This window comes from Stigmatopora nigra, chromosome 13 (genome assembly GCF_051989575.1).
Source record: "Stigmatopora nigra isolate UIUO_SnigA chromosome 13, RoL_Snig_1.1, whole genome shotgun sequence".
NCBI classification, from domain to species: Eukaryota; Metazoa; Chordata; class Actinopteri; order Syngnathiformes; family Syngnathidae; genus Stigmatopora; species Stigmatopora nigra.
The window spans coordinates 4,440,196-4,459,136 of NC_135520.1; the positions used below are offsets into that span (position 1 = coordinate 4,440,196).

The 18,941-nt window shown below is 40.1% G+C and overlaps 1 protein-coding gene across 1 annotated transcript; it reads right to left on the minus strand.

Annotated features, from left to right (window-relative positions):
• Positions 1–7,312: 7,312 nt before the first annotated feature.
• peli2 (pellino E3 ubiquitin protein ligase family member 2) lies at positions 7,313–16,886 on the minus strand. The gene is made up of 6 exons (XM_077731342.1): positions 16,553–16,886; positions 13,247–13,376; positions 10,223–10,324; positions 9,778–9,975; positions 9,405–9,593; positions 7,313–9,240 (listed from the first exon to the last, which is right to left on the minus strand). The coding sequence occupies exons 1-6, from the start codon at positions 16,627–16,629 to the stop codon at positions 8,662–8,664; spliced, it is 1,275 nt and encodes a 424-aa protein (XP_077587468.1). The 5' UTR covers positions 16,630–16,886; the 3' UTR covers positions 7,313–8,661.
• Between the last annotated feature and the right edge of the window lie 2,055 nt (positions 16,887–18,941).

An 18,941-nucleotide genomic window follows, 5' to 3' on the forward strand; every position in this document is an offset into this window, starting at 1 on the left:
TATTAATTCATATTTGAATATAAACCTTTTCATAACATTTAAATGAATATAAATATTTTGGCCCAATAAATTGTAAATGTGCAAACAAATAGGCTATGTATATTGCACGAATCCTGAAGCACAAAAAATAATAAAATATATATTTTTATATCTAAAATATGTACAATAATAAACAATCTGATTTCAGACTGTGGCAGCTTTTTAAAATTGTCTTCTTTTCACACTTATGGTTGATTGCATGGACCTAAAACATGACTCCTCTAGCCGTCTCTGATACGAAAAGAACAACAACATTGTAAGAAATGTGTTACAGTAAGAAAAACCTGTTTCTTGCTCAGTTTTTGACTGGATATCATGACACAGCAGGTGGTCATAAAGTCATATTGAAGGGATTCTCTACATGTGACAGCTTCACAGTTCAACAGAGTAATATGGTCAATGATGATGTGTGAAAATCCCCCATCTTAAGTGAACAGGACAGGGTACTCGACTCACACTTTGGAAAATGAGTATGTCCCTCACACTCATATTTAACGACAGGGCTTTTGGGAGGCCACCCTAAGCTGCAAGCACGAAAATACAACGTTGCCCCAAGAACTTAAGGAGTTTGTGGACCCATCTCTGGGGAATGGTCTTGAGTTATGAATATAGTGTGAAGTTGGGGTGGCAACCATAGAAGGTCAAATCAATGTGACAAGGTCAGCAAAGAAAGTGGACCACATTGTTGCATCACACAAGCACAATAATCACAGGTGTCGAGCCATGAAAATGACAAGTTCTGAAAAGAAAAATCACCCCCCTATTGGATAAATCCACATTGAAGGCCCAGCAAAAGTGAGTTCTGCCACTGATATTGGCTCAGCACCCTTAAATGTCCCCATATTGCAAAGATTTCACAGGTTGAAGGGTGTCTGTAATAAAGAAATGTCCCTATTGAACTGATAATAATCCCTACCCACTATAAATGAGTCTGATCCGTCAGTAAATTGAGCCCTTGGCGGGGTGGAGTGGTGTCAGCACCTATAGCCAACTCTCCAATGGCTGCCTAATCCTGGCTTCTCGCTCGCTGCCACCCTCACCGTCTAATCAGTCTCCAACACACACATCTGACACACACCCGAGTGCTCGGCCTTCCTCGCACTCAGCCATCTCTTCAGTGTGATGTCACAGCTAATCCATGCGTGGTTATCCGCTGGGCTGCAGTTCTGGCTGGCAGAGAGATGCGGGGAGGAATTTGGGAGTGACGGGGATGAGGGGGGGGTGTAATCAGGCACGTCATAAAGTCTATACTTTGAGCACACTTCCATACATCACGCAGGCAGAAAATGACATTTTAGTACAAAACAGAATTGCTCAGTTGAGTGTTGATATGTACACATTATTTAAGCTCTAAATGGAAGCTAAAACTATGAGTGCATGGTATAGGGACATTATTAGAGTTCCTGGTGGATTAAACCTACTCTCCTCCTAATGTGGCCTTTTTTTTATTTATTGGCAGCTCTCCTAAAAAGAGGAATTACCTAAAGTGCCTCACTCCATATGGCACTAAGTTATTAACACACATTAAGTTGACTCTAATAGCTATGAAATTCATTATGGTTTCAGATTAACTATGATTATAGGAGAGCCCATATACCTTTTTTTTTTTAATGTGCTTCGCAACCACAACGAACTCATTCTTAACCCTACGAACAATCATAACTACAAATCTCAGCAATTCACAGTGGGGATGAAATATAGAGCGGCATATGTGTTGGAGTTATGTTATGCAAGAAAAAGTCATTGCAACTCTCAAGTTTACTGCACATACAATCAGTTTCAGTAAACCAAGAAATAGTGTTGGAAACAGTAATTCTTGAACCTGAGTATAGTTTTAATTTGAGCACTTCTGCTTTTAAAAATTGAATTTTGATCAAATTAAACATGTAAATCAAATTTTCTTGCATGGTCTATGAAGTGTCACAAGGTCTAGAATGGGTGTTCATGTCTTCAGAGAGATTAGCTTGTTTCTGTGATCTGCTTCTCATTACAAGAAGCAGGGGACTCAAACACATCTAATAACAGGCCAGACTGCTGTTCCTTTGTAACATGCGGCTACCTAAATGATACAGAGCTAGATAGATGATGAGGATAAAGCCAGCTATAATCGACACCTTGCACAATAGAACATAATGGTCCAAAGAAGGACAACATAGAGCGCTATTGCTCTCATGGCCCCGAGCGGCACACCTACTAGAGAGCAATTAAAATGAAAGGATTCAATTTTGTCAAGCAACAGGAACCTCAGAGAAATCATCTAGTATCTCGTTTCCCAACAGAGGACACACCCTCATATTGAACATAGTATTTGTGACATTACTTGGAAGAACCAGCTGGCTACTGATACATGGTGTTAAAATAAAATCACCCAATTATTATTATCTGCAATCATTTTAGTGGGTGACTAACAGTGTGTGTGAGTGTGAAACATTTAATTATTTTGCAGGCGCAATAGAAAATCATTGAGACACACTGAATTAATGTAATGTGTTCGGATAAGTCACCACACAACTTGTACAATATTTCTAACTTGTTTGTTCTAATCATTATTGTTATTGTACTCATTGTATTTTTTTTTTTTTGTACCGCATATCCTCACAAGAGTTCCGGGAACTCTCAGTTTTTTGGTTTACTCTTTAGCTTCAGAATGCAAATGGTAAATGTTTTGATTTTACAGCAGCCAAAAAGCACAGAGGTACTAAAAACATGCAAATACTTCCAATCCGATACTGTGAGAATCAAGCCTGCAACTGCCCGCAATAAAGTCAGGCGAGTGAAACACTACATCATCAGAGAGCTTGTATCTTATGTAAATGATGGATATCTTCACATAGTTGGCCAAAGAATTGCACAAAAAAGTATGAAACATCTCATTAAACCATGACAAAATATCTCTAATACTGACCAGACATGGTATCTTTTATAAGTGTCAGGCACCAGAAGCTTAATTGTGCGACTCATTTGGTTCTTTGTCAATTGTCCTTGACCTTCATTGAATACTTTTCTGGCGACAGATTACGAGATCTAGAAGCACATTTCACAATCAAGCCAATTCAATGGCATTTAATGATTGCATGAGCTGAAGTACTTTGCAATCAACTCAAATGGCAAAAAAAAATGTTTTCCAAACGCATGGAAGGAAAAAAAAACCATAACAAAGAAAAAACAAAGAAAATGCTTGTTTCAATAAGTGGCACTAATAGTGTGGAGCAAAATATGTATCAACTGAGGGCGTTAAAGTAGTTTAAGGCAGAATTTAATAATACAACATGTGTCATCAGTCTAATTTGGCTACAGATAATAGAGTCGGACTAAGTTTACTCTATTAAAAGCAAAGACAAATGCTGGTTCACGCCATGTCATGTGCTCGCTATGTGCAGGAGGCAAAGAGCGCTATCTCTTATTTTCAGATTAACATACAATCAGCTGCCGCTGCATGCTGGGTAATTGAGGTAAATATCACAGCCATCAAATTTCCAGGGAAGAGCAGATGTTTTTAGCTTGGTACATTGCCACACAGCCACCTGTTGCACTTTATGATGCAAGATGCAAAAAAAAACACACACACTGAATATTTTAAATGTGATTATGTCACACAATTGTTTAACTTTGTTTTCCACTTTGTTAAAAGATTTTTTTCATCATTGAAACTGTTCATCTATTCCTTTTCTGTACAGCTTGTTCTCATTACGGCCCTCAACTGGCTTAGTTTAAATGGTTTGGTTATAAAAGTTAAATATTGTTGTTGTACAGTTGTAGTTTATTTTTTTTAATTTATTTTTTGGCTATTGTCAAACCAAATAGAACAAAAAATTACTATTTTCATGCTGAAGCCAAAACACATTCAAAAAGGTCTTGTTTTTATTTGGAGTGGCTGCAATGAATTAATGTTATACTTGTTTTATTCAATGGGAATGGACGATTTAAGATTTGATTTATGATTGTGATCAGGAAACAAATGTAAACTCTCATCTCAAGGCATCATTAACATGCATATACCACTAGTGGGTGCCCACTTTGCACTTTAAGAATCACAAATCAGCTGTAACTGCCTTAGGCCTCTGCCGTAATTCAGAGTAGAACATGCTTTGAAGAGAAATGTCATGTGTGGAAAAATCAGCATTTAACTCTTAAGTGGGGTTTTTTTTTTCCTAAAAGGGGGGGTCATTTTGGAATTTTGACCATTTGGGGGAATTACTGTACATGGAGAAAAAGTGTTATATAGGAGATTGAAACTACCATGACAAGTTTACACATGATGTTGCAAAATAAGAATCAAAATTAAGTTGTTTTTCCAATCATGCGATTTATAATTTAGTTCTAGCAATATATTTAACATGTTTTGCCCTGTTAGTCGTTACTAGAGTGACTTATTGACCTCGTAAAAGCGCGTGTGAAAAGCTGATAAATAAATTGGGTGGTTCTAATGCATTTAATGATGTCATTCCTCTTTGAAAGGACCCCCGCCACCCCCTTTTTAAAAACTGTGATCATTGTACATGTCTCATTCACTTCCCCCTCTCATACTTCAATGCCTCAGGATAGGGTTCAAGAGGTTGACGGCCTGAAACCTGAGTACTCTCTTTTGTGAATTACCGTGATAGAACTGATGCAAATTAAGAGAGGTAAAAAAGTAAAGCAGCCTGAGAGGTTAATTGGGATTGTGAAGGTGACGCGGCTTGTGCTTTTCATCTAAAGCAGCATCACCAAAGCATGTGAACCTTGCTTCTGTCATCAAGAAGGAAATGTTGCATCAATTCAGTTTATATTTGCATAACAGTGACCTGCTTAAGGCAGGGAAGCCACCGACAGAGAGATGGAAATTAGCATTCTGTCACCTTCTAACTGTCATTTAAAAAAAAATAAAAAAGAAACTGGCTGGGGTGCAATGAAGACTTATGAACTCCTCTTACGACAGGAGCTTTAATTAGAAAACCAGGCATCCCACTGCTCCATTTCTCATCAGAAGTTACATGGTGTGCATTTAAATCCCTTGACATATTCCCTTATTATAGAGGGTAGATGTAGTCACATGATCAATGATAGAATGTCGTCATTATAACACATGCATGCATCCAGTCATTATTATGCAGGATATATGGACAACCATGGCTGTGTTTGGCCAGGGTCAGTAAAGAGTGTACTTGGATTAGACTCAATCACAACCATTCATAATGAAGAATCTGACATATTTTACTCATTCTTTTTAGTATAGCTGTTTCATTTTGATATCATATTTTACTCATTCTTTTTAGTATAGCTGTTTCATTTTGATATCACATTTTACTCATTCCTTTTGTTGTGGCAGTCTTGTGTTAGAGTCGCCACTGGTTCCCAACTCAATTACAATATGAACAGAAGGATGGGTCCGAGACTCCTCGACTACAATGTTAACAAAAGGCTCTTCCTGAGATTCTTGTTTCAAGGTAGGATTCACACTGATAAGAGACCAGATGGAGGACTTCAAAGGGCAGAGGAACAAAGAGCAGGGCAGAGGGTCGGGACTTTATAGGACCAGCGGAGACAGAGGTCTGGATGATGTGGATTCAAGGCTGGAAGATGTGGAGTCCAGAGAAACCCACCCCTCACAGCAGCCCTGGACCAGCCCACATCTCATTATTAATCAGCGAATGAATATGCATTTTTGTTGGACTATAACTGGGCAAACGCGGGTTTGGACAATGTCTTTTCCATCCTCCGCTTTAGGACATCAACACTCAGCGGGCTTATTCTATGGGAGGGAGACCCGGAGCTCTGTATGAATCAATTTGAATGGAATAAATCATCTGTGGATATACTCGCTCAAACCTGGTTTGTCTCCTCCGATGCTGAACACGCTCCATTGTTAGACTGGAGACTACAGAGTTAAGGAATTGGAGTCAGGTGAAATAGTTTAGTCTAACAATACTGACATGTACACATATAGGCAACTTCAAGCCTTCAGCAAAACTAAGACACGTATTTAGATTGCATGGTGTGGCCCTAAGAAAACCCACATACGCACAGAAAAAAAAATAATTTCACAAAGCGAGAGCAAAATCAAACCAAAACCTGATATGCTTAGAATGGCTCTACTGCTGTCATCTTAGTTTTGGTGTGCCCAGACTTTTTTTTTTTACTATAAGTATGTATAATTACCTCAAAGAATACTATTCATCATGAAGTCATTAGCTGCCATTGATGGGAATAGATGTTCAATACATTTAAACAGGGAGGTCGATCAGTACAATGTCAAAGAGCAAAATGATATGGCTATACACCATTATAATTTAGCCAATTGGGTGGTGTTATAATTTGAACTCATAACTTATTAGTTAATGAAAACACCCAAAATGTTAGTTCTAATTGCTGCAGGCACTTTACAGTATGACTATAGTGACCTTGTCCTCCATTCCTATGGAAACATTGCCCCCTTGCGGTTTTAATTTGGAACGCCTAAGAATACAGCTCTTCCAATCATTCTGCATGGTGAATTAAGAGATGCGCTTGATACGAGATGAAAAAGAACAGCTATAAAACGGAATGTGACTAAACAGACTTCAAGAAAATGCTGGCTTTTATCGCTGAAATTCATTTTGGCAATGCAGATCTAAAGGAAATACACAAGAGAAAGATGATGAAACAAGTATGCAAATGTACGTAACAATGTTGCTATGTAGAACAAATACTCCTCTATAGAATTCATGTCAAGCTTTAAATTGGAGTAAATGTGAGGGTAAAATGACATGGCTGCAGTTTACTTTTAAAATATATTTTATTTGTCTTTGTATTGGGAGAAGTATATCAGTGCGTCCTATGGCTTGTGTACATAAACACTTCCTGTGGGAGACAAAGTTGTGAACTTGCCCTTGGGTTTACCAAGGGCCCCACCTATGTTTACCAAGGAGGAATGTTTGAGGCAGCTGTTGGAGAACATGCTCTTCCTTAAGCAAAGTGCAGTTGAGAATGCTACTGCCTTTTATGTGGCGGGGAGCTGGACCCCATACCGCCGTTTCAGTCAAATATGACAAGATGGTGCTCCTTTTTGAGCTGCTTTAAATTTGAAAAAGTAAGTTTAACTTGGGAGAAGAGAACATCTTGGGTGAATTCAAGGTGGCTCCGCTTCCTAGTCATCTATGGTTTTGGAAGACAACTTGAATGCATCTAACTGGAAGCAACTCAGTTTGCATACTCCGTATTGTTTGGGAAAAGGCAGAATGAAGACGGTTGCCAATATTCTTCACATCTGGACAGTCTGTTAAGCGAACAAAAACAAAAGAACGCACAGATTTGTCCCCAATTTTTTTAGTTTCACTTTATCCGCTAGTTTTTTTTTTTTTGAGTCATCCGTGCACACAAAAGAACACATTTGGCATCATGTGAGATAATATCATTATTCCCTATGGAGCTGGTGCATGCCACTGGAATCCAAAGCTGTCAACATTGCGCTGCAACAGCGGTCTGGGTTTAGGGATTGTTTACAGAAACACTTTTGCTTCTTCTGTGTGGAGAGAAAATAGCTCCTCCTTATATTTGGTATAATCTCTTCACACTGCTGAGGCGATACCCAGGTTTCTTGGCGCTCCAGTTGCTGAATTGAAGCCAGCGCAGGATGAAGCCAACAACAGTGCAGACGGTGTACAGTGCACGTGTGGGACTGAGACGGACTTATTATTGATGCATACGCTCGCTTTAGTCTCAGGTTTTATCTATTCTATCGAGAGGCAGTAATCCAGTACAATCATTGTCAAGCCCTGGAAGGTTCTCGTCGAGCATTTGGCTGGTGGGCTGAGAGATCAAAAGGGAAGATTTCAGGGTGAAATGGTGCAGGGTGCTTTCTTTTAAATTATCGTAATAAAGCCTGAGGACACCCACGGAGTCCAGGACGCATTCACACGCTCCAAACATTCTCGCACGTGATATTTATGCAGGAAAATATATTAACATTTGCATTAGAAAACAGTGCGAGGGCGTCAGTGTAGTAAAATAGCTCTTTCTGTTGGATACAAATGCACAGCTGGATCAATGTGGGCTGTCATTCACTTTTGACCAGTATGCATAACTACCTCTCTTACCTTTAACTAAATATCTGTTTCTTTTCTGTGAATTACAGTACTTTCCCGCTGCTGGATTAGAGGCACTAAATTCTGACTGTGGGTAATGGCGCGAATGAAAGCCACCTCCACAGGGTTAAGGGATCCCGATAAAGGTTTAAGGTCCAAATGAGAAACACGTGAGGTGCAATAGACGCACCGGGTTCTCCAAGCCAACAGTCCCGCTGTCTGGCTTTTCTAAACCTCTCTGATCTAGCTCCACCTACCCATCGTTATCAAGTTTCAAGAGTGTATAAACAATAAATTCTCTCTACCTAAAGCATAAAATTGACCAGCTACTGTAAATCACTTGTAGCCCAACAGTGCTGGAGCATGTCTTTAAAGCGACTGCTTGGCAGGAGAGGTGAAAGAGTATTTGGTTTCTGGAAGGACAAGTCTTCACAAAGCATCCAGAAAGTCTTTAGAATCCAAACTATACTACCACCTGAGCTTTCCACAGAGGGTCTAGCATGTGGAACATCAACAAACTAATCTCAACAGTTTCACAGCATGTTGTCACTCTTTTCCAGGAGCAAAATCCACCTTCAGCTCAGTCCACGGGGCCCTGGAAAATGAGCTTGGAGCAGCCTTGAGCAAGGCTGAGCTGGGTGGCACAGAAGGGGCAAGCGGCATGGAAGGCGTGGGTGCCGTGGGGCAGAGGGATTTCCGACCAGTACTTAACAGACTTCTCTGAGCACACGTGTCCGCACGGCACAAAGGCATGAGTGGGGGCTCCCGTGTCCACGTAGAAGGCGGGCTCGCAACCCAGCCAGAGCGGAACATATGGGCCGACCACCCGGCACATGGGGCACTCTCGCTGGGTGTTGGGCTCCTGCTCCGAGCGATGACCCCAATTGTGGTGACCGTGCACGTGGCCGCATGCCAAGTATACCCAAGGCTGCTTGTCCTCCAGACAGGACACAGCTCGGCTGCGTTGCATGCTGGGGAAGGCCAGGGTGTTTAGACCCACAGGACACTGAGGTCGTCCTGCGTTGATCTCCTGCCGAAGGGCCTCCAGATGCTTTTGGGTGGGAGTGTGAAAGAGACCCTCGGCGGTGCGCCACAGCAAGGTCGCACCACACAAGTCCACCAGGGACCCATCCAGGAGTACATTACTTTCATTCTCCACCTGAAAACAACAAGTCAATTGGAAATGATTAGATATTCATTAAGATTGCATTCCTCAAGGTTGTGCCTCCATAGAACTATCAATTACGATATCTAGTCCTAAGATAGGGCCAGATTTGACCGTCACCAATTCTGTGTGTAAGCTTAGTATGTATGTATACTGACCAGTTTGCCCGGAGTCTGTGCAGAGCGTGTCTCTCTCAGGGTGTAAACATCCCCACACACAGAAATCTCCCGCCATATGCCAGGTTTGGACTCCTCAGTGAAACCTCCTTTGGGGTGCATCACTAACACTCCATTGGTTGTCAGACCATCCATGTGACCGTCTGGGTTCTTCCACTTTGCGGCTTTTTCCTGGGAGAAAAAGAGGCACGAATCATGTTGAGAACTGACATATTGACCTCTTACTTTAAAAAAAAGAACACATTTTACAAAATAGTCCCAACATTCTGACTAAAACACAATGATTGGTAAGCACATACTATAAGAACAGCTGCACGTATTTCCCTTAAAGAAACATGCAGAAAGTCACAATTACCCCGAGGAAGATATTCTTGGACGAGTCGAACCCAGCTGCAAAGATACGGGCTGTGTATGGAGGGTTGCGCTCACATATGACCCGGCAGGCGAAACGTGAGATGGTACTCTGCGTGATAGGTGTCTCCTCACCCTCCTGGCCTCCTGCTATAGTGTCCGTCACCACAAAGTCAATTGGACTCTCAGTGGAACGGCCAATCTAATTGCGGATGAGGGGGAGAAACGTTATTCAGAAATGCAACAAATCCCTGATCTAAAATCATACCTTTATATGATTTCCTTTAGTAGTTTCAAGTGTGCGAAAATCTTAAACCTTTTAACTCAACTCCAAAATAATTATACAAGTGTAACTTTGTAGTAAGCACAGGCCTAGTCCTCATTTTGTCCCGTTAAAGATAAGATGCATGATCTTAGAATGGAAAACGTTCCAAAGAAAGGTATTCTACCTGAAACATGTCAATGTCTTTATCATAGCTGTACTCCACCACCACTGTCTGGTTGCGGGAGAGTGTGTAAGAAATACTGTGTCGGCCTTTGGAGTTGACAGCCTGAAAAGTAAAGCAAATAAGTAAATAACAATGCATTGTTGTGTGCCAAAATATGAGATGTTCACAAAGAAATCTCTTGAGCAAAAGCCTCTGGCAATCATTGCATTGTCTCCAATATGCAATTGCAGATTTAATAGAACAATAGCACCACTAATACAATGTGTCTTAACGTTAATTTCGGTTCATGACATCTAAAGGAATGTGTTAAAAGAAATGGAAGAGGAAATGAGAAATTTGTTCAAGTTAACACTTCAATGGCAGTGACCATAAACTGTACACTGGCCTCAGTTAGCATCAGCATGCGACCCGCCGGACTGGGTCAACCCAAGTTAGATCCGCTCAGCTTCCTCAGACACTTTACCACATGCCTCTCTCTAATCTGCAAATTCCACTCCCCCAAAACAAACCCACCCCCACCACTAACCTCCTCCTTTTGTCACGTGTGAGAGAAAAAGAAGAGGAAAGTGGGTCAGCGCCAACGCTGCCGATGCTTTCAGGTTAGAGACAAGAGACATCAAATGTGGGCTTCCCTCATAAACAAATTGAGGAAAAATGATAACATAGATAAGCACAAGAGCAAAGCTCGGTTTTACTACGGGCATTATTGTAATTGGAGAAAATATGAGAGCAATACATATTTCTAAAATAAACGGAGGGTTGACACAATCATTTAATCATTATAAAAAAAAAGAATCACTTCTTAGAGTATTCCTTACCCTCTCCTCTTAATCTCCCGTATAATTCCAAACTAGGGATTATACAGACATCGATTTGAAAAGCTCACTACTCAACATTTAGAGTGTAAGGTTGACTTGTTGCTGATCCCGTGGTTTTGGCCTTGGGAAGAATACAGTCACATTTAACACAAATTTAAAGCAAAATAAGGCCAACTTTCCTAAATTTGTTCCTACTCTTTAAAAGAAACGTTTCTGTTGGAGTTAACCCTCAAATTTGGTTTAACACACACTTCCTCTTTCGTTCGCCTATTTTTGACCTCAGTGTGCACGGTGGGGAGTCGAGAGTCAGTCATCTGTGACAACTCCTTCCTCAGTTTATCCAACTGATACCGGCTGGGCCTGGCAGTTAACAGCGTGTGTGGCATGGAGGCAAAAAGGGGGAGGAGTAGACAATGCATGTCACAGACATTGTTCTTTCAGTTATAAAAGCGTGTGAAGTGGAGCGATGCCTTCAAAGTTTGAACAACCCATGTGGTCAAACTGTAATGCAGTTCACGCAAGATGAAATCTTCTGAGGATTCAGCCTGTTGAGCATTCAAAAAAATGGACAAATGGCATGTCTTTATATATTTTTTGTCATCTTTCCACAAAAGATGTGCCTGATAACCATGGAACTGAACACAAGATGGAGTCTAGTTATTTAAACACCATGAGCAATACTTTGTCATTAAGATCTACAATTCATTTCATAACTTTGTAATTACAAGACAGGGATACATTATAATTTTACTAAAATCATTGTAAAATTTATGAACATTATATATTGGTAATAACTAGATCGTATAGGAGAAATGTTTCAAAGACTGATCAACTGGTCTCACTCAATGGATTGTCCTTTAAAGCCCAACTATTATACTTTCACATTCTCAAAAGAGAAAGAGACAAGCCAAGGTCTAGTTCTCTTCAAAACCAATAGATGCAACAAGCGGTTACGGATTTCCAGAGGTGTCTAAGTCATAAATCCTGAAATTCCACCTATTTCAAGGTCCCTCCTTTCCTCCCTCTACCTATACTCTTGCACAGACATGTTACATTTTTGCAGTTGCTTTCTTGAACCTTCATTACCGTCTCTTTTTATTTCTTCATTGGTAGTTGTCAAACCAACCAAATGGTCCATTATCACCTCCTCCAACTTATGAATTACTTCCGAGTATGCAAAGGTGGCAGAGCGGATGCGCACAACAACTCGGAGACGTACAACAGTCTATAGCCGTCGGGAGTCGGCTTCAGTAGTGTGCCTTGTGTGACCAAAATTACTTTAGTGTGTTTCTGCCTTTACCTATGTGGTCAAAAAATGTTGGTACAACTATACGAGTGGGAAGCAGCTTTTCAGAGAGTTAAAGGGAACGTTGGTGAATTGCTCTATTAACGGCAAACTCATAACGCAACTGGTTCGGCGGGGTGTCAATCTTTCCTTTGTAAATTTGATGCTAAACTAATCACAGGATTGGTTAAACCAGAGCATCAATTATTTCTTAAGGAAGTACCTTCAAAAAACAAGGCACTTTGCAAAGAGCTCTAGAAACACCCAATATTGTGCGTCTTTTTAAATCCTTGAGGATTTAGGAACATAATCAGTTACACATAGTGACTTGAAATGATTAGAAAAAACACATTTTAACCTGGTTATTTTAATTCTATCATTTTACAATAACTGGCAGAACTTACACATGCAACTACATTAGAGAGACTATTGAAGTTTCGCAGAGGTGGATTCTTAGCAGCTAGAGACTTGCAATAAAACCTCTATAAGCATTGAAAGTCGAGTTCCACATGGTGAGAGTAACATGAGCCCAATGGCCCTTGGCCAGGGAGCTGAGCTACAAACAAAAGTAATGGGCCTTTGGGGGTGCCGAGGTAAGCAACTCTTCTGGCACTTTTTGCTGTATTGCTTGAGAGACCAAGGAAAGGAATGTGGGAGGGGCCGACGTGTTTTACTGGACCAGGCAGTTACTGGCAGTCTCTTACGTGCAAAGATGAGTAAACTGTTAGACTTTACAAAGCACGGGTGTTATTCTACTGGTAATGCAAACAAGGTCTGCAGAGTGCAAACAATAAGGTTTGATACAAATTCAACAATGAGCTCATTGAGGGAAACACCAAGTGCCTGGATTTAGGACTACTTAGGAAGACTAACGTAAAAGACAAGCAGATCATTTGTGCTGTTCTACTGTTAATTGTCTACCTTGCTGTCTTGGGGTGTGTTGAGGATGTGCACGGCACTCGGCTTAACACCATTGGCTTTGGTCCTTTTGTAGAGCGCAAATCTGCTTTTCCGTCTACCGCGATCCCCATTGGGCAGAGAGCCATTGTACCTGTGAAGGGAAGGAAAGGAATATATGGTCATGAGAAATTATCAGCATCAGCATCATCAAAAAAAAAAAAAAAAACACCCACTGAGAAGTCCAGAGTCTATATACACATTTTGTGAGAGGATTAATGAGTGCATGGGAATCAATTACCTAATAGACATGCATTTACAGGATCAATGTATGTAATGAACAATATCACGAAGCAACAGGCGTCTGTCGTATTGTTGTCTGTTCTTTCTCTTGTGAACAGGAGAGCGTGCATGTTTTAATTGACCAAAGCAGTGAATAAAAGGGTTGCCTTTCAAGCACTGCTTTTTGTAGGCAGAATGTGTTACAAGGAGCATGTAGATTTTTTCTTTATTGTGCACCTTAACCATTTAACCAGCAATATAATGTATGTATGATGTAAATAGAGGAAACAGTGGACTTCTATTTGTGCTTTTCATTGACCCACCTTACTGAAATGAGGCATGTTTGTTTTTATTGCGTTTCTTGCAGTTCTAGTTTATAGCCAGCTAAATTCAAAATAAGGTATTTAACTGCTCCGGTACTGTTAGAAAATTCATTCTAAATATTTATATCCAAAATGCTTTGATGTTAATGTTTTGGGATAAATTCACCTAACAGAACACTAACACACTGTTTTGAAGCTTTAAAGCTCCATTTCAATACTGATCAGTATACAGTATTTCAATACTGCCTTTTCCCACAGTGCCTACATCAAGACCATTTCTATTTTTTTTAACCTCTGCCAGACAAAGGATTTACTATTCAATACTTAGCAGTACGGATTAGAGAATACATTAGTATGTCGCCCGTCACGCACACAGAGTTGCACTATGCAGGCTGCCTTAACTACAAAGGGTAAGTTCACGTGCAAACCACCAATTGTTGTTTGGAAAGTTTAACTCAGATTACAATGTTATCACAGTAATCACTATTTGACAGGGACTTGACTTGAAACTTTGAAAAAAGAGAAACATTAGACCAGTTTTGGACTCCAAACACATCGAAATAGTTCCACTGTTCCCCTGTCATCGCTCATGCATCTTACAAATTTTTCTGCATGTCAATAGTAGTTCACAAATTATGTCATATGTTATCATTCTTGAAAAATGCAATTTCTTCTTTCATCTCAACAATTAGTCTTGGCATGTGCCAGAAATGCCCCCAGTTATTTGGACATTTCCTTGACTGGGTAGTGCATAATGGGAGAAACATACAAAGCTCAATCAATAGGCCCAGTCACTGTGCCACAATGGACAGAGGAGGGCGAGAAGAAGCAAATGCTAACCCTGATCAATCCATCCTTTCATTTTCAGGGCGCCCACACGGCGCACCCCCACCCACACACTGTCGCTGACCAACACCAATCGAGGCCTTGCAGGAACGAGATGAAGCAAAGTAATCCTTTTCTTGGGGCTCATGCTAACCAAACACTGAAGGAATCGCTGTTCTTAAACTTAGTCCACTTGCTTGTTTGCCCCATTTGGTTATCAATGAGATAGAAAAAGGTGTCACAATAATGATGTGATTCTACAGCCGTCAAATGTTTGTCTTTGTATGGCAGACTCGTGGCAGAGATGAAGTAGTATCAGCTTCAGAAGCAGTATAAAATCATATAAAAGCCCAGAGCACAAAAAATAAGAAACATTGGTCATACAAATAAGTGATGATACAACATTTTCAATCCCATGTAGCTTAAGCGCCATAGAAAAATAACTTGTTTGTACTTACATAAAAGAATCACTGGACAAATTCATAAAAATGTTATCAGATAAACAAATGGACCAAATTTGTACACATAGCTTTAGATGCCCATGTCATGTTAGACAAGATTCTGAACAAATGAGGAGTTGTGCAATAACTCTTTTTGTAGGTGAAATACCGTAAAATCCCCCGACTGCCTGCCTGAGTTCAAGTTATTTTGTGTGCAGAAAATTGTCCACATGAACCTCAAGAATGACATTATACCAATCAAACAAGTACAAGTACAATTTATGATTTAATGCTCATCATATGTTAATTTTAATCTCCAAATATAAAGATCTTTCTCGGAATATTACAATGTATGACTTCTTGTAATTTCCTGTGGCACAACTGACCATCGCTCAAGGTACAGTGGTTGGGAAAACACTGTTAGCTAATAAGCACCACACTTGTAATTATTTTGTTTTCTTGTATAGTCAGCATTGGAGCAGCAGACAAGACAGACAGCATAAAACAATTGTTTTGATATCGTTCAGTCTTATGCTCGGCACAAAATCCTGAAAACAGTGCACTGTAAAGCAGAAAAATGGAAAGTCACGTGACATATTTCATTATGCAATTATGTTATTTGACATCTTTATATTTTCTGCCCCTAGTGTTCAATTCAAGACACCACCTAACTTGTACGATACATGCATGTTACACTTAAGTAAAATGTGTGGCAAGACTTAGAAAAGAAAGGTACAGCTGGATCATGTTAAACTGACAGTAATGAACGTTATTACTGCAAAAATAATGACTGACAAATGATAGATGATTGTGTTTTTAAACAACCACCACCCAAATCCATTTACATTGGTATGGTAAAACGAAACGGTATGATCCAAAATAATTATTTATTGTCGATTTGTCATAAAATCCTGGGGTGCACCTCTAATTTTCAATGTACACAGAACACTAGTATAAGCCGAGGGTTTTTAAAAAAACGGTTCCGATCTGAAGAGTTTGGGGGAGGGGCACTTCCGAATTCCTAAAACCTCATGAATCGAACTTCTGAGGTGGAAATCGTAGCATTAATCGAGGTGGTGGTGGCAAAATATCGTGTTGTTTCCATCTCGCACGCAGATAAAACGCCTGGGATTTCTCCATTCAAAACCCAAGACCAATAAAACAGACGGAGGGATGACGACCTTAAAGATAAACGCGATTAGAAACGTCTACACGTGTAAAATATACACGTTGATCGAAGCGTGGCTACACTTTGCATAGACGTCTTCGGTGTATATAACATCTTATTTACTAATTTTAAAAGATAAGGTAATCGGAAAGTCGTAGGGATTAGCTAAAACATGAGTACTCTTATGAAACTTCCTCTTCACAGGGGGTCGATCTAGCCTTCCCATAGCGGTGCCCATCGATCGAAATCAAATCAAGTGTTTAATTTGTTTTAATTGAAAATAAAAACTTACCCCAGAACGACCAGCTCGCCGTATTTTACTGGATCTTTTGTTGGGGCACAGTGTTCCTCTTGGCTGGACGAAAACATGAGGCTGGTAGCTTCGCTGTGTGGCGTTGACTGTACACGAAAGAAACAGCAGCGCGAGTACAGCTAAGCTCTACCTGCGGAAAGCTAAAAAAAAACGCACTTATTTCAGATCATTTATCCATATGAAGATGTTAAAATAACGGCAAAGATTCGCCTTTTTATCAAATAAACACAGCCTCTAACTTCTCCGCCTAACTTAGTTGGCGGTTGGACACCAATTGAAACGAATACAAAAACAACTCCGAGCTGGGCCGGGATGTACCATTCACTTGTTCTTCACTTTACATGGGGGGGCGAAAAAGATCACCGACTTTTTTTTCTCTTTTTTAAAATAAGCATTGCTCGCACAAGCGTGAATGGGGAATTGCTTTTGGAGTTCTCAAATACATGTCATATTAATAAATTACAATAAATGATAGAGTAAAGTGATAATATCTATATAAATCAAGCACGTCCACACACCCTAACATAGTCGGTGGCTCCCAGTTTGTTATGTAAACAAAGAGTACAATCCGGGGATTCTTGGGAGATCTAATTTACAAATTAGTCTAGTATTTATAAAATATATTTTTTTCACTTCAATTAAGTGTCATCCTTTCAAAAACAGAGTATACGGTATTCTTTATAATTTCTATTTTCATTTTAATTCTTCTTGATTGATTCCAGTGACAATCAGTGAAAATAAAGAATTTGAGAATCACCTTCCAATTTGCCAACCTGTAATTTATTTCTAGATTGCCTGGTGGGAAGTCTCAAATTATTATGGTTCTTTGTCTTGTAGAGGACACTAAAATTGCACTTCTGTTACTCGTTTATAGATCAGAACAAAATTTGGTGGGCATATTCTATAAATATGTATGCCTGGAGGCATTGATTTTGAACTTGTATTATGTGTTGCATTGTGTTGTTGCAATGACTTTTCAGAGTTTAGAGACAGAGAAATGTTGATGTGGATGAAATTTCCCATATGTTTGCCCCTAGAACTTCTGAAACATGCAATCACTAAGATGATTAATTCAAGATAACCACACCACATCATAATGACCACCCAGTTTCCCTTTGTATATCTTATAGCTATCACACCTTTCTGATAAATGTCGCACTTTTGTCTAGATGTCTAATCGAAACTTCATGGGCCCACCTAGTTTTCACAAGAATCTACATAGCAGGAGGTGGAGTTTCTTCAGAATCATTCATTGTGAGTTATGGCCTCTCCTTTGAACTGGTGTTCAGTTTCAATGTGGGATTCAGGGGTTCCCAAATGGCACCATCTCTTTGTGTTTAAAGTTCAATCGCATGACATTGCATTATCCCACCCTGTTAGATCCAGTTATTCATTCAAGGTAGCAAGAAGGTTGCTTAAGGAACTCATAGGATGAATGTGCTTTTTTAAAAGATAGGCCTTGAGGGTGACCACAAAGCTGTGGCTATAATGAGTATTTGCAGCTCTTTTCTTTCATCCACTGGGCATTGTCTGTGAAAGAACTCGAGTCTTTTTTTGCTTGCCTACTTGGCCTCCCACATACAGTCATTGCTTGTGTGTCTGTGGTGATCAAAGCTCTCGCACATACCACACTGATGGAGAGCAGATGCAGGGAGGGGACTCGCTTTGCTGAATCTGCACTGATGTAGTTTGACTGAGCTGTCAGGAGGAGGGGCCAAATGTTTCCAGGCACTCACTCACATAGCACAACTAACAACCACATTGCGTAATTGATTATGAGCAATGACGACATTCTAACATGGTGTTTGGAAGGCTCCATGCATCAGTTTTTTTGGAAGGCCTTGAGTCAGTGTCACCTCAAGCCAGTTAACACAAACATGACTACTTTTGTGAGAACATGCAAATGAAAACAACTAATTTGGTAGGCCACAGAGGCTGTTTAAATAGTCAGTGAAGAGCCATCGATGCTAGTTACTTCCAGAGTTTTCCATCAAGGCGAAAGAAAGATCAGCAATCAGCTGACTGCAGCATGACAGTGTTTGAGAATGTAAGGAATGTGCTGATCCAATGCTGCATGCACCCTGTACACCCACCCAGGCAAGTCAACAAAATGATTCTTTGGGTGGGGGGAGGGAAGTATAGAAGAGAAATGGAAAAATGCCCCACTCTTAAGAATAAAAGACATGGCTCAAAGATAGAATTACTGAAGATGAACAATGATTTATGCCTTGTCCTATTGTACATAAACAACACAATGTAAAGCAGATACTGCAGTGACTCACTTGTTTGTTCAGTGAACCTTACTGACCAGGACCTGCAAATACCCTTTCACATTAGTCACTGAAGTACCAACCACTTTAAAATGCCT

What these genes read in the sequence shown, in the direction of transcription:
- peli2 (XM_077731342.1), bottom strand. Translation starts at nt 16,629, where the DNA reads ATGTTTTCGTCCAGCCAAGAGGAACACTGTGCCCCAACAAAAGATCCA. An exon ending in GGCGAGCTGGTCGTTCTGGG is followed by an intron (nt 13,377 to 16,552) that starts GTAAGTTTTTAT and finishes TTCCCTTCACAG; the next exon opens with GTACAATGGCTCTCTGCCCA. An exon ending in CCAAGAATATCTTCCTCGGG is followed by an intron (nt 9,594 to 9,777) that starts GTAATTGTGACT and finishes TTTTTCTCCCAG; the next exon opens with GAAAAAGCCGCAAAGTGGAA.